Source organism: Musa acuminata, chromosome BXJ1-4 (assembly GCF_036884655.1).
Source record: "Musa acuminata AAA Group cultivar baxijiao chromosome BXJ1-4, Cavendish_Baxijiao_AAA, whole genome shotgun sequence".
Classification (NCBI taxonomy): Eukaryota; Viridiplantae; Streptophyta; class Magnoliopsida; order Zingiberales; family Musaceae; genus Musa; species Musa acuminata.
This window is the reverse complement of record NC_088330.1, coordinates 44,710,915-44,724,866: the sequence shown is the minus strand read 5'-3', so window position 1 is coordinate 44,724,866 and position 13,952 is coordinate 44,710,915. Positions and strand designations below refer to the sequence as shown.

The 13,952-nt window shown below is 46.7% G+C and overlaps 3 protein-coding genes across 3 annotated transcripts; all 3 read left to right on the top strand.

Annotated features, from left to right (window-relative positions):
• The first annotated feature begins 878 nt into the window (after nucleotides 1–878).
• LOC103982084 (pectinesterase) lies at nucleotides 879–3,410 on the top strand. Its single transcript, XM_009398891.3, has 2 exons — nucleotides 879–1,879; nucleotides 2,522–3,410. Exons 1-2 carry the CDS (start codon nucleotides 907–909, stop codon nucleotides 3,211–3,213), a joined length of 1,665 nt encoding a protein of 554 aa, XP_009397166.2. The 5' UTR covers nucleotides 879–906; the 3' UTR covers nucleotides 3,214–3,410.
• A 1,043-nt stretch (nucleotides 3,411–4,453) lies between these two features.
• LOC103983290 (COBRA-like protein 10) lies at nucleotides 4,454–6,882 on the top strand. Its single transcript, XM_009400520.2, has 2 exons — nucleotides 4,454–5,052; nucleotides 5,231–6,882. Exons 1-2 carry the CDS (start codon nucleotides 4,479–4,481, stop codon nucleotides 6,652–6,654), a joined length of 1,998 nt encoding a protein of 665 aa, XP_009398795.2. The 5' UTR covers nucleotides 4,454–4,478; the 3' UTR covers nucleotides 6,655–6,882.
• A 3,818-nt stretch (nucleotides 6,883–10,700) lies between these two features.
• LOC103982085 (glucose-6-phosphate/phosphate translocator 2, chloroplastic) lies at nucleotides 10,701–13,731 on the top strand. Its single transcript, XM_009398892.3, has 5 exons — nucleotides 10,701–11,477; nucleotides 11,584–11,809; nucleotides 11,957–12,179; nucleotides 12,509–12,722; nucleotides 13,317–13,731. Exons 1-5 carry the CDS (start codon nucleotides 10,971–10,973, stop codon nucleotides 13,326–13,328), a joined length of 1,182 nt encoding a protein of 393 aa, XP_009397167.2. The 5' UTR covers nucleotides 10,701–10,970; the 3' UTR covers nucleotides 13,329–13,731.
• The last annotated feature ends 221 nt before the right edge of the window (nucleotides 13,732–13,952 follow it).

Genomic DNA, 13,952 nt, shown 5'->3' with positions numbered 1-13,952 from the left:
TGGTCCCCACCAATAATATTGTTGGAGCTTATCCATCAGAATGTGTTCTCGAGTGTCTCCTGTGATTTTTAAGTTTGTCGGTCTGAGTGCCATTTTTCTAACAAATTTTAATAATAATATTCCTTTAATATTTTGGATGAGAATAGATTTAGAATTTAGGATTCAGAATTTTAATTTTGTAAGCACAGATTTTGTAAGGACACCACAATAAGACCATCGAAGCACGCACGCGTTCCCCTTCTCATACTCCTTGTAGCCCTTGATTCCTACTCTCATCCATCCATCCTTCCATCCATGCACCCCAAGTTCTGGTGTCTTCCATCGGCATCGCACCCTCATTCCGCAATATATTTAATATATGTACAGCGAAGCTAGGAAAGCCGAATCTAACGCCGACGACGGTCGTCTCCCGTGCCTGCCCACTTTCTTCACCTTTGAGCTTCCAGTCGGGTGGGTTCTCTGCACGGAGCTGCCCTCCAGTATAATAAGAGGGGTAACGCAATACCTCGATAACGCCAACCACGTGGAACACTGTCAGATCACACAGCACTGCACATGTCGTGTCCCCATGTCTGCGTTGGACGCAACACAAAAAAGTAATCTCGGTGGGACCCGCATTGGCCACATGTCAGACTGAATATAAGAAACAATTATTAAGACCCATTTATACCAACCATTAAATAATCCACTATCTGTATAAATAACTCTTCATTTTAATGAAAATTCATCCACCTTTCTGTATAAATAATTAATTATTCACTTTAATAAAATTCATCCATCCTCTTCGTATCTTTCATCGTGCTACCAGCAAAATCTTATCTTCTGTCACATCTTATTGTCTCTCCATCTATAAATGAACCAGAAACACAAGAGGCGCATTCCCATAACCCATCACTTCCCACTGCCATGGCGGCACCCACCACTGAGCCTCTCCTTTCTTCTCCCGCTACCCACACCACCCGCCTGCCCTGCAAAGCTTTGCTGCTTACCCTGTCCTTGGCCACGGTCGTCTGTCTCACTGCCTTGGTGACTATCCAATTAATGACCACCACCACCACCATGAATCTCCCACTCCAGCCCTCTGGTGATCTCTGCGCCAAATCCCCAAATCCCACCTCCTGCCATGCCATCGTCTCTCAAGTCATGCTCACCAGTACTGAGAATCACCACCCAACCCCTGTCCAAATCTTCCGCTCCCTTCTCCACAATTCTTTAGTCCAACTCGACGCCGCTGCGGCCTCCGCAGCCGATATCCACCTCAGATTAATCAAGGAGCCCAAGCAGCAGGCGGCCCTCGCCGACTGCATGCAACTGCTGCAACTCTCGCGCGACCGCATCGTCAGCAGCGGCGACGCTGCCCGCACCGACGCTAGGACGTGGATGAGTGCTGTGCTCACTAACCACGCCACGTGCCTCGACGGCCTCCACGGCGCAGCGAAGTCAGCCATGCAGGCTCATCTCGAATCCCTCAAGGCTTCTGCCAGCGCGTCTCTCGCCGTGCTCCACGCGGTCCCCTCTTCGGAGCACGACAATGATGATGACATCGTCAAACCCGTCGCAACTTTCCCGTCGTGGCTGTCGCACCGAGATCGTAAGCTTCTACAGATGACCTCACCCAACGCCGTCCAGGCCAACGCCGTGGTGGCGAAGGATGGAAGCGGCACGTTTAAGACGGTACAGGCGGCCGTGGATTCGGTGCCAAATGGCAACAAGAACCGGTACGTGATCTACGTGAAGAAGGGTGTGTACAAAGAGAACGTGAGCTTGGGGAAGAAGACGACTAACGTGATGATTGTTGGTGACGGCATGGACGCCACCGTCATCACCGGCAGCCTCAATGTGGTGGACGGATCCACCACCTTCAACTCCGCCACCTTAGGTAATGTTTTTCTCTAGCATACTGAGTATTTACCAACTTAATCTATCCACTACTATCTATGTATTAAAATTAGGTTTATGCAAATTATTAGTACATATTTATATACAGGACGATACAAAATAATAATAATAATAATAATAATAATAATAATAATAATAATAATAATAATAATAAATATCTATCAGTAGATCCAAGTAAAAAAGCAGGGCTGGTGGACTAAATATCAAAGGATCCGAGACAGCAAAAGAGGAATCAACCTTATCTGCGTCCTTGGGAAACGGATACACATTTTGGAGTTTGGTGTGGCACAAGTTAGAATATTAACATAGATCTCCGTCAACATAAGATATTAACATAGAGATTCATCGATACCATAAATTTTGCATCTGTGTTCCTTCTCGTGGCCGTAAAAGTTTCTACCTTTTTGAGGAAGAGCAAGTCCGAATGGAAGCTTGAGACAAGAACTTGGAACTCCAAATAAGGACCATGAAGAATATGTCTGGAGACATTACAAGTCCCAAGTTTAACATAAGTTGTACAGAAATGTTTTTAGTCTCGTAAATTTTCAAGCATATGTACTTTTAATCTCCGACAAACAAACAAAAAAATTCACATTCCTCCGTGGCAATTCAATGCACGCAGCTGCTGTCGGCGATGGGTTAATCCTGCAAGACCTCAAGATCGAGAACACCGCCGGCCCGCAGAAGCACCAGGCGGTCGCCCTCCGCGTCGGGGCCGACCGCTCTGTCATCAACCGCTGCCGCCTCGACGGCTACCAGGATACCCTCTACGCGCACACCCTCCGCCAGTTCTACCGCGACAGCTTCATCTCCGGCACTGTCGACTTCGTCTTCGGCAACGCCGCCGTCGTGTTCCAGAACTGCAACCTCACCGCCCGCCGGCCCATGGACAACCAGCAGAACCTCGTCACCGCCCAAGGCCGCGAGGACCCGAACCAGAACACAGGAACGTCAATCCAGAACTGCAACGTCGTGCCCGCTGCCGACCTCATCCCCGTAAAGGGGTCCATCCCGTCGTATCTTGGCCGGCCGTGGAAGGCGTATTCGAGGACGGTGGTCATGCAATCCTACATCGACAGCCACATCAATTCCAAGGGCTGGCTGGAGTGGGACGGGGAGTTTGCTCTCAAGACTCTGTTTTATGGGGAGTATCAGAACAGGGGTCCGGGCGCCGGTACGGGCGGGCGGGTGAAGTGGCCGGGGTACCACGTTATCACCGACGCCAACACGGCCAAGGCCTTCACGGTGGCGTCGCTCATACAAGGCGGATCCTGGTTGAAGGAAACTGGAGTGGCCTTCGCCGAAGGGTTATGAGCTGCTGCCAGGGTACTTCCTAGGGGGGAGGCTCTTGCCATGTATGATTGTCTCCCTTCTCTGGGGCCTTCACTTGATCCTTGCTCTCTGTTCTGACGCAGAGTAGCTATGATGTAATAATGTCGAGGGAAAGCTGTCGTTTGAGATGTTTCCATCTATGGTAGACCTCTGGATCGTTCAAATCCATCCATTCCAGACGATATTTGGAAGGGATGTACAAATACTATAGATATATGCTGACATGATTCAGGAGATCAACAAAAGTCAGAAAATGTTGATGATATAGCCTCCTCCCATCAAGAAGGCCTATACCACCTATTCTGTGAGCTTCATATCATCCATTCGCAGCTGAAACCAAGTAGTCCGAGAGATTTTACAGCAGACATCTTCAACCTCAACTCCACTGAAGCTACCACCTGCTTTCACGCCCAAGGAGAACAAGATGTGTGTAAATATAGCTTGTCGAAGCAGAACCGGCTAAAGAGTCAGAAGAAGGATTCGGGAACCATCTTTTTCTCTTAAAATTATCCAACCGATCAATCTGTCACCCGCCCGACGCTACCTCTATTGGATTCCAAGAAGAAACGTCCATGATATTGTATATTTTCATTTTATTGTTTCGAGTTAGCTTCGATCACGTACCCTCCTCCCCCTGGCATACCAACAAAGATATGGAGCGGCTAGAAGAAAAGAGGAAGGAAGGAACGGACTAAGCTTAAGGAACACATGACAGTCGATCTCCGACGGTGGATAAATGAGTTTATCCTCCCCACACCTGTGTGGTTCCCGCTTTACACGCACAACAGCAACCCAAAACGAAACCCGCATGATCCTATCGGCCAATTACGCACGTGAAAATTTTGATGCATCGATCTCGTGCTACGGTGTCCTCTGCGGGCGGCTAAAACTTTTTTTTTTGGTTTTTTTTCTTCTTATTTCGATTTTAATTTTAATTTTGGTTCCATATGTATTTGGTGACCGGCCGTTAAACTGGTCCCGCCAATTGCGTGCACACGCCAAACGGTCCAAATATTTGAGCTTGACTCCGTCGTCCTCTCACCCCTCACCCCCTCCCCTCCCCTCCCCTCCCTCCCCTTAATCTCTCCCTCTCCGGAATCCACTTCTCTTACCATCTTCCACACATCAGAAGACATATTCCCATCCAATGCAATAGCTCAGGCTCAGTTCAAGGTTGCAGCTGATGCCTCACAATCCATTCTGTTCCTGATAAACTCAGACCTCTCTTGAACCAAGAACAAGCGCCAATGTCATCGCCTCGGCGACCGCCAAGAGCTGTCCTCCTCCTTGCGGTCTCCTTCATCACCTTAGCCATCTCCGCAGCCGTACGCGCGCAGGAGGACTACGACTACGACGAGGAGGCCAACCCTCCGCCGGCGGCCCAGGACAGATGCATTGGCGTCTTCCTCACCTACACCTTCATCTCGCGCACCAAGGAGTATCCGCACGTGAAGAACGCGTCGGCCCAGTCGTACGCGTTCAAGTCCACGGCCGCCGTACTGAACACCATGACCACGGACCTCCCGGCATGGAACATGTTCATCGGGTTTCAGCACCATGAGATTTTGGTGTCGGCGTCCGGGGCGGTGATAACCGACGGGACCGATTTCCCGGTTAATGTCGAGAATGGCACGTCCTTGTCGGGATTCCCGCAGACTGATCTCATGAATGCCATCGATACCGCGGGGGACTTGTCCCAGATTCGGGTAGAGATGCATTTCACGGGGACGCAGTTCGGGGTGAAGCCACCCGGGACCCCGATGCCAAGGACGATCAAGTTGCTTAACGATGGATACAAGTGTCCTGCACCCACCAAAAAAGGTAAAACTTGTTTTACTGCTGAACAGTGAACATTGGAAAGTTGATCTGCATGTACAGAGAACTTGACGATTAAATGAATCAGGGGAGGGGGAGGGGATTCGTTCCACTGCTCTTCCCACCAAAAATTACAAACAAGGTATAGGCTGTGTTTATTGGCTGTGCTGGTGTTTCATTTCAGGGAGCCAGATGTATGTTTGCTGCGTGAAAGACCCCAAATTCAAGGCTAAAAAAACGGAGGAAACCCGATTCCTTCCGCGCCGGTACGGCGACCTCACCATCGCCTACGATGTACTCCGGTCCTATGACAGCAACTATATGGCTCAAATCACCATCGACAATAACCACCCTCTAGGCCGCCTCGACAATTGGAACCTCACTTGGGAGTGGAAGCGGGGAGAGTTCATCAACACCATGAAAGGAGCCTACACCCTGAGGAAAGACATCTCAGACTGCATCTACGGTGAAGCCGGCAACTACTACCAGAGCTTGGACTTCTCCACCGTCATGAACTGCGAAAAGAAGCCCATCATTGTGGATCTCCCTCCCGAGAAAGAAAAAGACGATGCACTTGGGAACATTCCCTATTGTTGCAAGAATGGCACCCTCCTCCCCCCTACCATGAATATAACCCAGTCCAAGGCGATTTTCCAGCTTCAGGTTTACAAGCTCCCGCCGGACCTTAACCGTACCGTCTTCTATCCTCCTCAGAATTGGAAGATCAATGGCTTCATCAATCCGAATTACGTGTGTGGCCCTCCTATCAGAGTGAGTCCCATGGAGTTTCCAGATCCGAACGGTCTCATGTCGGAAACCGAAGCTATTGCCAGTTGGCAAATAGTCTGCAACATCACCAGGCCCAAGAGCAAGCATTCTCGATGCTGCGTCACCTACTCCGCTTTCTACAACGAGTCGGTCGTCCCCTGCAACACCTGTGCGTGCGGCTGCTCGGAGGACGCGGCGTGCAACCCCGACGCGACTGCATTGCTTCTCCCGCCGGAAGCTCTTCTGGTCCCCTCCGAGAACCGGACGGCCAAGGCCAAAGCGTGGGCCAGCATCAATCATCGCCACGTCCCCAATCCGTTACCTTGTTGGGACAACTGTGGCGTCAGCATCAACTGGCATATAGTGTCCAACTACAGAAAAGGATGGACTGCGAGGATCACCTTGTTCAACTGGGCTGACTACACCTTCAAGAACTGGTTCGTGGCGTTGGAGATGGATAAATTCTATCGGGGCTACGAGAAAGTGTATTCCTTCAATGGCACAAAGCTACAAGGCCCCGGAAGACTCAACAAGACCATCTTTCTTCAGGGACTGGAGGGTCTCAACTATCTGATAGCGGAAACAGATGGAAAGGACCCAAGCGTGGATCCGAGAGTACCTGGGAAGCAACAATCGGTGATTTCATTCACCAAGAAGGAAACTCCCGGTATCAACATCGTGAAGGGGGATGGTTTTCCTACCAGGCTGTACTTCAACGGACAGGAGTGCGAGCTTCCGGATGACATACCCACAGCATCCGGACCGCGGCATAGCGTTAGCCAACTAGCAGTAGTTCTATTTACAGTCGTGGCGCTTCTTTCCACGGTGGATTACTTTTGAAGAGTAGTCGGTGAGATCATTCATTGCTTTGTTCCTTCACAACACGAGAGTTGTCTGTGTAGCTATAGTACCGTCATCATATTCGACCTTGGTTGGAGGAGGATGGCCTCCGAATAAATCTCGTCCCACCATAAAACCTTCAAGCTGTTCAGGTGGGGTGGGACGAGATGGAGACAGTGTAACCTTATGACTCGAACAAAATTTTTGATGCAGGCACCACGCGGTGAGTGCTTCATTCAGCTGTATTTTGCTTGCTCACGAGACAAACACGGTAAACTACCTCGAGGCTATTATTTGAATGATGCAACCACTGTAAACTTATGCGTACGCTATATATAAAAGCTAGATATATATAAAATTAGGTTTGACCTAATGGAATTCCAATCGCTTTAAGACATATACATAGCCTGATGAAATGAGCAGTGCTACGATGATGTGCTGTGTTCTGCTTGACGTAAACTTTGTTGGACTTGGTGTCCAAGATTTTGATCCAGGAGATTCTCTTTCTCGATTAGCATCCTCGGCGCTATCTCAAATTAAAGATCAAAAGGAAGACATGAAGCATTATTATCATCAGCGCAATGTGTCCACGTAGAGAGGAAGACATGTAAACATGTCTTACTCGGTTTCTCAGACAGAAAGTTTCAATGCTTCATTTAATTAAGCATTCCAATCAACTATTAAGTCGTCGTTGAAAGTTCAACTATTTTCTATCATGCATACATCTTATAATCTCCGTCTTATATATATATATATATATATATATATATATATATATATATAGAGAGAGAGAGAGAGAGAGAGAGAGAGAGAGAGAGAGAGAGAGAGACAGAGAGAAAGAGAGAGAGAGAGGATAGATGCACAAGTATTTGTATTTTTTTCTCTTGGCAACGAAATGATATTTATCGAAGATAGCATCCTAAGAGGGAAAATGGAACCAAGCAAAGCCCCCTTTTGTTCAGATCTGTACATCTATTCGATCTCTCTATGAATTCAAATACAGTTTCGTTTTCCGATTCCCATTCATTTCTGCAACCAGTATCCTCCTGTAGTATCGAAGGTAAAGAAACCAAAGTTAGTTCTTTATATGAATAATCTATATATATCCCCAAAAAGAAATGAAGGGCAAGAAAAGCTGCATATTGTGTCACCTGCGAAGATATGCTGGGATCATCTTTCTTCCTTCTGTTCGTAGATACGTCCCTTAATTCACAATCCTAATTTAAGCATAAAGAGTTCAGCAAAGTGAACAATGATCGAGATCATAAAGAAAAAGTAGTACATGGATAAAGTTATTGTAACCTTGAAACTATCAAAAGGAGAGGTAGCAGTATCTCCCAAAGGGTCGTCATCATCCACGAAGTTCCTCTGCTTCCTCTTCTTCAAACGCAGCTTCCTGCATCCGTCGCTCTCCGATGGCTTCCATGCAACATACGAAGTAGCATCAGAGATCAGAGAAGACCCACTGCATGATGCCATGAAGTCTTCAAAGTACATGGTCCAACCGCTCTCCTCAGACCAAGCTGAGCCATCGATCGAGCAGAAACCACTGTTCGGAGATGAGGAGATTTGATCTTCCATCTCAAGAAATAGGAGATAGTTGGAATGCACATCAAAGAGGAGCCCTTGAGGGAGCTATTTATATGAGAAAAGAAAGAGACACAACCGACGCATTAAAGAATAGATAGGGAGTATCTTATTGGTGGTGTCGGCCAGAGGGAGCAGTTAGAAATCAAAACAGTGCTCGTAACCAGACGGACGGATGAGGGAACGTGCAGGAAGAAGGCTGGGTTGGAAGGAGGCCTTAATTTGATCCGAACGGAGGATATATATACATATATAAGGTAAAAACCTCTTTTCCAGGACTGAGACTTCCACTCATCTATGACTTTGGTCGGTCCTCCGGCAGTTGTTGGAACACCTTTCATATCAGGTAAAAAACAAAAATGGTGTTGGCTCCACGACTTGCAGATGTTTTTGGGGGCAGAAGAAACCTTCCTTTAAAAAAATAATAATAATTGGGCAGCATGGTGTCGAGACATGGGGGGTGGCATTCATCCATCATCTGGATCATATTGTGTATGTCAAAGAGAGAGAGAGAGAGAGAGAGAGGAGGTGCACACCTCCTCACCATGTCCAAGCATTTGGGCACCACTTCTCTCGACTCCGTTGAATCGAAAACCATAATGAAATGGATTCTTCTAACGTAAAGATGGCATTCGGAAAGGTTGACATGACGGCAGGATCTCGCTCCCACGTCCCCGGCTTTAAGAGCCTCAGATCTCCTGTTTGTTTAAGTGCAGCACTACCGATCTGATAAAAAGTCCTCAGCAAAATTTAAGACTACATAACCTACGGAACGTGAAGCATTATTCAATAGGCAGCCATACGTATGGAGATGATGGAGGCTTCATTCTTCCCATTCTGTAATAGATGAATGCATCATCATTTGTCAAGATCGAAGAATGATAAGGGTAATAGTCGAGAGTTAGAGAGAGAGAGAGAGAGAGAGAGAGAGCGAGAGAATTAGTGACATGAGGGACGTTAACCTGGAAATTTAGAGAGATAATGATCTACCTTAAACGGAACGGATGATGTTTTATTCCTTGTTTCTTTTTTAAATATAAATACAGAGATTAGGAAACCTGGATTTGACCAAGTCATAGTGATTTATTTATTTCTTTTTTGCCAATATGCGAGCAAGCCATAAATAAAATCCTTTTTCTAGACGGGCGTGACGTGATCCTGATGTCCTTCGAGGATCTTCATCATCTAATCTAATCTGATCTAATAGGATGATCTAGTGGCACTATGATTTATTATTTTTCTCTTTTGAGCTTTTGCTTCCGTGTATAAATAAATACATGTTGTTGATGCGCTTTTCATCGTCGACGTTTTCTTTGCACCCTGGTGAAGTTTATCATAAAAACTATTGTATTCATGCGTTTTGTCTAAGGTCTCATCAAACACATACACTCTTTTGGCTTGGTGCATTTTTTTTTCACATCAATCTAATCAAATTATATCTTCCAATACTGTTTCACCAATTATTGTTAATAAATTATTGAACGCCGATGACTCCACCACCTATATGTTTAGCGTTCTTTGTTAAACTTGAAGGTGTCGAACGCCTGTTGGTTTTATATTCTCTCATACGATCTTCCAATATATATATATATATATATATATATATATATATAAACGAAACAAACCCGGCCGCTACAGTGGCGTTAGTCACGTGAATTCCCCGTTGGACTTGGTGTAAAGGCGGAAGACGGCGCGGCGCAGCCACGGGAGCGTTGGGGGATGGATGTGGGTTCACCGCGATAGCCAACAAACAACTGTTGGTGCAATGAGACGCTGTTGTCTTTTCCCCCCACACAGAACCGATGAAGACTGAACACGTAGCGTGCCCCGCGCCCCCACACACGACTGCTTTCCCCCACCTCGCTTCTCCTTCTCTCCTCCTCTTTCAACGGTGGAGACTCGCGTGCTTCCAAATCCGAGTCTGTGTTGTTTTGCTTGCTTTCTCGCCCCACATCGTGATGCTATTTCTGTTACTGTGCAAGGATATGACACGACTTAGGATCAAAGAAGGTAGGCATGTTTAATTGATCTCGCATCTGAAAGTTACTCAAGTGCCACTGTTCTGACCCATCCATCCTTGGCTTTATTTTGTCATGGGTAAGTAAACACAGAAGCTAAGAGGAAGGAAAGAAGGAAGGTGACGTTAGATCCAAGGGATGTTCCTCAAATCTACTCCCCCACGAGTAGAAGATCATGCTGCCTATAAGAAAACAATAATATGACTGACTGGCAAAAGATTCAGAAATTATTCCGATATTTTTTAGGAATAGGGGGGTGTTCAGCTTTAGATTTTGTAGTAATAAATGTGTGCTTAAATCGGAGGAGATCTGCAGATAGTAGCGCCATTATTTCAGGAAACAACAACATTTCTATGAAGAAAGGCACAGTGCTGTACGGGATGCATCGGGCACCAAATATTCCTCCGTCTTCCCTTCCCGGCTTATAAATACACAACCGACCTCCCTTCTCCCCAAGCAAGCGCACGAGTAGCGGTGAGTTTAGGGATTCCTTCCTTTACGCAATCAACTTTTTTTTATCACCGAATGACTCGTAAAGACTATTCCTTTCCCCACCATTCATTCCTCCCCTAAAGCCACGTTTCTTCTGAGGGTTTGAACTTTGAAGCGCAGGAATTAAGCAAGTGGAAACCACTCGATCCCCTGTTGTTTGCGCTCAACGCCCTAACGATCCCATCTTGATCCCCATTCCGGTCAATCCTTATCGCCAAGATGATCTGCTCGTTGAAGTCGTCGTCCTCGGCCTTCGCCGCCACCACGGATCTCTTGCCGCCGAAATCGCGGATGACTCCGACACTATGCTTCGCCACTCTCCGTTGCAACTCCTTTTCACCCAAGACCCCGAGTTCCTCCCTTTCTTCTATTAAGCCCCTGTATCTGACCCCTCTCGAAAGCTTCGGCTCCGCGAAGCCTCGAGGCATGTCGCTGAAGGCCAAGGCCTACGAGGCGGACCGGTCCGAGAGCGTCGCGTTCCCGGACCACGAGGCGCGGGCGGCCGCGGCGCAGAAGCTCAAGATCGGCGTCTACTTCGCGACGTGGTGGGCGCTGAATGTGGTGTTCAACATCTACAACAAGAAGGTCCTCAATGCTTTTCCCTATCCTTGGCTGACCTCCACTCTCTCCTTGGCGGCTGGCTCCCTCATAATGCTCCTCTCCTGGGCCGCGAGGGTCACCGCGGCGCCCAAGACCGACTTGGAGTTCTGGAAGGCTCTTGCTCCGGTGAGGAAATCAGGGTTCTCGGAGGATTTTTATTCGGATTCAAAGCTTTGGTTTTCCTCCGCCTTTTTCATCTCAATCATCTTTACGCTGTACGGACTACGATCAGGTGGCGGTGGCGCATACCATCGGACATGTCGCGGCAACAGTTAGCATGTCGAAGGTGGCGGTGTCGTTCACCCACATAATCAAGAGCGGGGAGCCGGCGTTCAGCGTATTGGTGTCGAGGTTTGTGCTGGGAGAGAGGTTCCCAGTGCCCGTTTATCTCTCGCTGGTGCCCATCATCGGTGGTTGCGCTTTGGCAGCTCTGACGGAACTCAACTTCGATATGACTGGTAGCAACCTACTTACCTACCTGTGGAAACTTGACGCATTCATTCGATGATCCTAGTTTGTTAAATGAAAACCTTTCTGGGAATATGATGCTTTGCGTTACGGATCTTGAAAGGCCCTCTCCTCTCCCTTACCTGCTTTGGTTACAGGTTTTATGGGTGCAATGATATCAAACCTTGCATTCGTCTTTCGGAATATTTTCTCAAAAAGAGGGATGAAGGTGACATCCGTGAGCGGGATGAACTACTACGCCTGCCTGTCTATGCTGTCTCTGCTGATACTTTTGCCTTTTGCGATCGGAGTGGAAGGTCCCCAGTTATGGGCAGCTGGTTGGCACGAGGCTATCTCACACATCGGTCCCCATTTTGTCTGGTAATCGTAGCAGCGCTTGTATATATATTCCTTGTCAATCAACAGTAAATTAATTTGATTTCTCTACCTTCTTTCCACAAATCCATATAATTTCTATTGACCTAATATGTGTGTAGCATGTATGGATGCAAAAATTCTCAGAGATAATTTGATTTCTTCTACAAAAATTTCTCAATCTGATATGTCCAAAGCTAAAACTTGGAGAATATGTTTTAGCCTTTCGCGAGATTTATTTGTTCTTTTATTTTATTTTATTGGTTACACCACATTATAAAGTGACTGACTGTTGTAGCTAATGCAGTCGGTGTATGTGAATTTAATTTGATTAGGTGGGTGGCAGCCCAAAGTGTGTTCTACCACTTGTACAATCAAGTTTCGTATATGTCGCTGGACGAAATCTCGCCGTTGACATTTAGCATCGGAAACACCATGAAGAGGATATCTGTTATCGTCTCCTCCATCATAGTCTTCCACACACCCGTCCAGCCCATCAACGCCCTCGGTGCAGCCATTGCCATTCTTGGAACTTTTCTATACTCCCAGGTACCCTTTCTCCCTTATTTGTTTTATATACTGCTGGAAAGATAACATCTTGGACAATTATCAAGATAAGTAGAGTTGCTTTTTCGTATTCATTCCCTCTGAAACGATAGAAGAAGATGAAGAAGAAGAAGATGATGATGATGATGATGGATATATTGATGGTTGAACATGTTATGTTCACTGAGGTCTTTCTGATATTCTCTGATTAACACAGAAACTAGGAACAAGTTTACAGTGAAAATGAGCTCTCCATCAAATAAAATCCTTTTTCGAAAATTGGCAGGCTAGCTTTTTCTTGATAAGCTGACAAAACACAAGTGGCCCTTTTGGAGACCTTTTCCAACCATTGCAGTCCTGATTACCGTGGCATGCATTAGATACTAACTCTTGTGAGATTCTAGTGAACCGAGAAACTGTCTTTGTTGTATATTAGTGGTTTGCGGGTGCAATCATCATATAAACCAATAAGGGATCGAATTTGCTTCGGATTTATGATTAATACAACGTGCAATTCTCATTCTGTATGTCGCTTGTGAACCTTGCAATTCTGGTCTGACAGTGATTATAAGCATCCTGTTCGTCAACGTGTTGCAGGCTAAGCAGTGAGTAGCAGAATCCTCAATATCAGAATCCTCCACCCGTATCAGTATTTCAAGTAGTTGCGATGTAGCTTGTCGTTTAGTGCAACGGAGGGGAGATGAAACTTAAGCTAGGCTTGGAAGGAGAGGTGCACGCACTGCATCATCGACACTCCGTCGTGGATAGAAGAAGACTCGTCGTCTTCGAGAGTTGCAACCAGTAGCGGAACGAAATGATGTTTGGATGGGAGTACCTGCGATGGCAGCTAGTATGATATTATTGTCGGAGATATGGCTTATTAGGAATTCAGAAGAGCGCACTAGCGAATATATGTATTTGTGTGTGAATGTATTATGCGTTTGTTTTCAATGAAATTAGAAGCGTAGTACAATGGAATGGACGGTCTTCCTTGTGCTACGTCTTTTAGATACTGTTGCATGAATGACCTTTCTCTCTCTCTCTCTCTCTCTCTCGTTGTCATTTTTCCCGTGGGATTTGAGGACCGTCGAGTGCCTCGAGAGTTGGCCCCCCTCGGTGTATGATTGTTGGGCACTGTCGTTGAGCAGATCGATCGATCGATCGAGAAAGAAAGATGGTGCTGCCCGAGCATGGAAATTAAAACCTTCGCGAGCTCTCCTTGTCCACATCTTT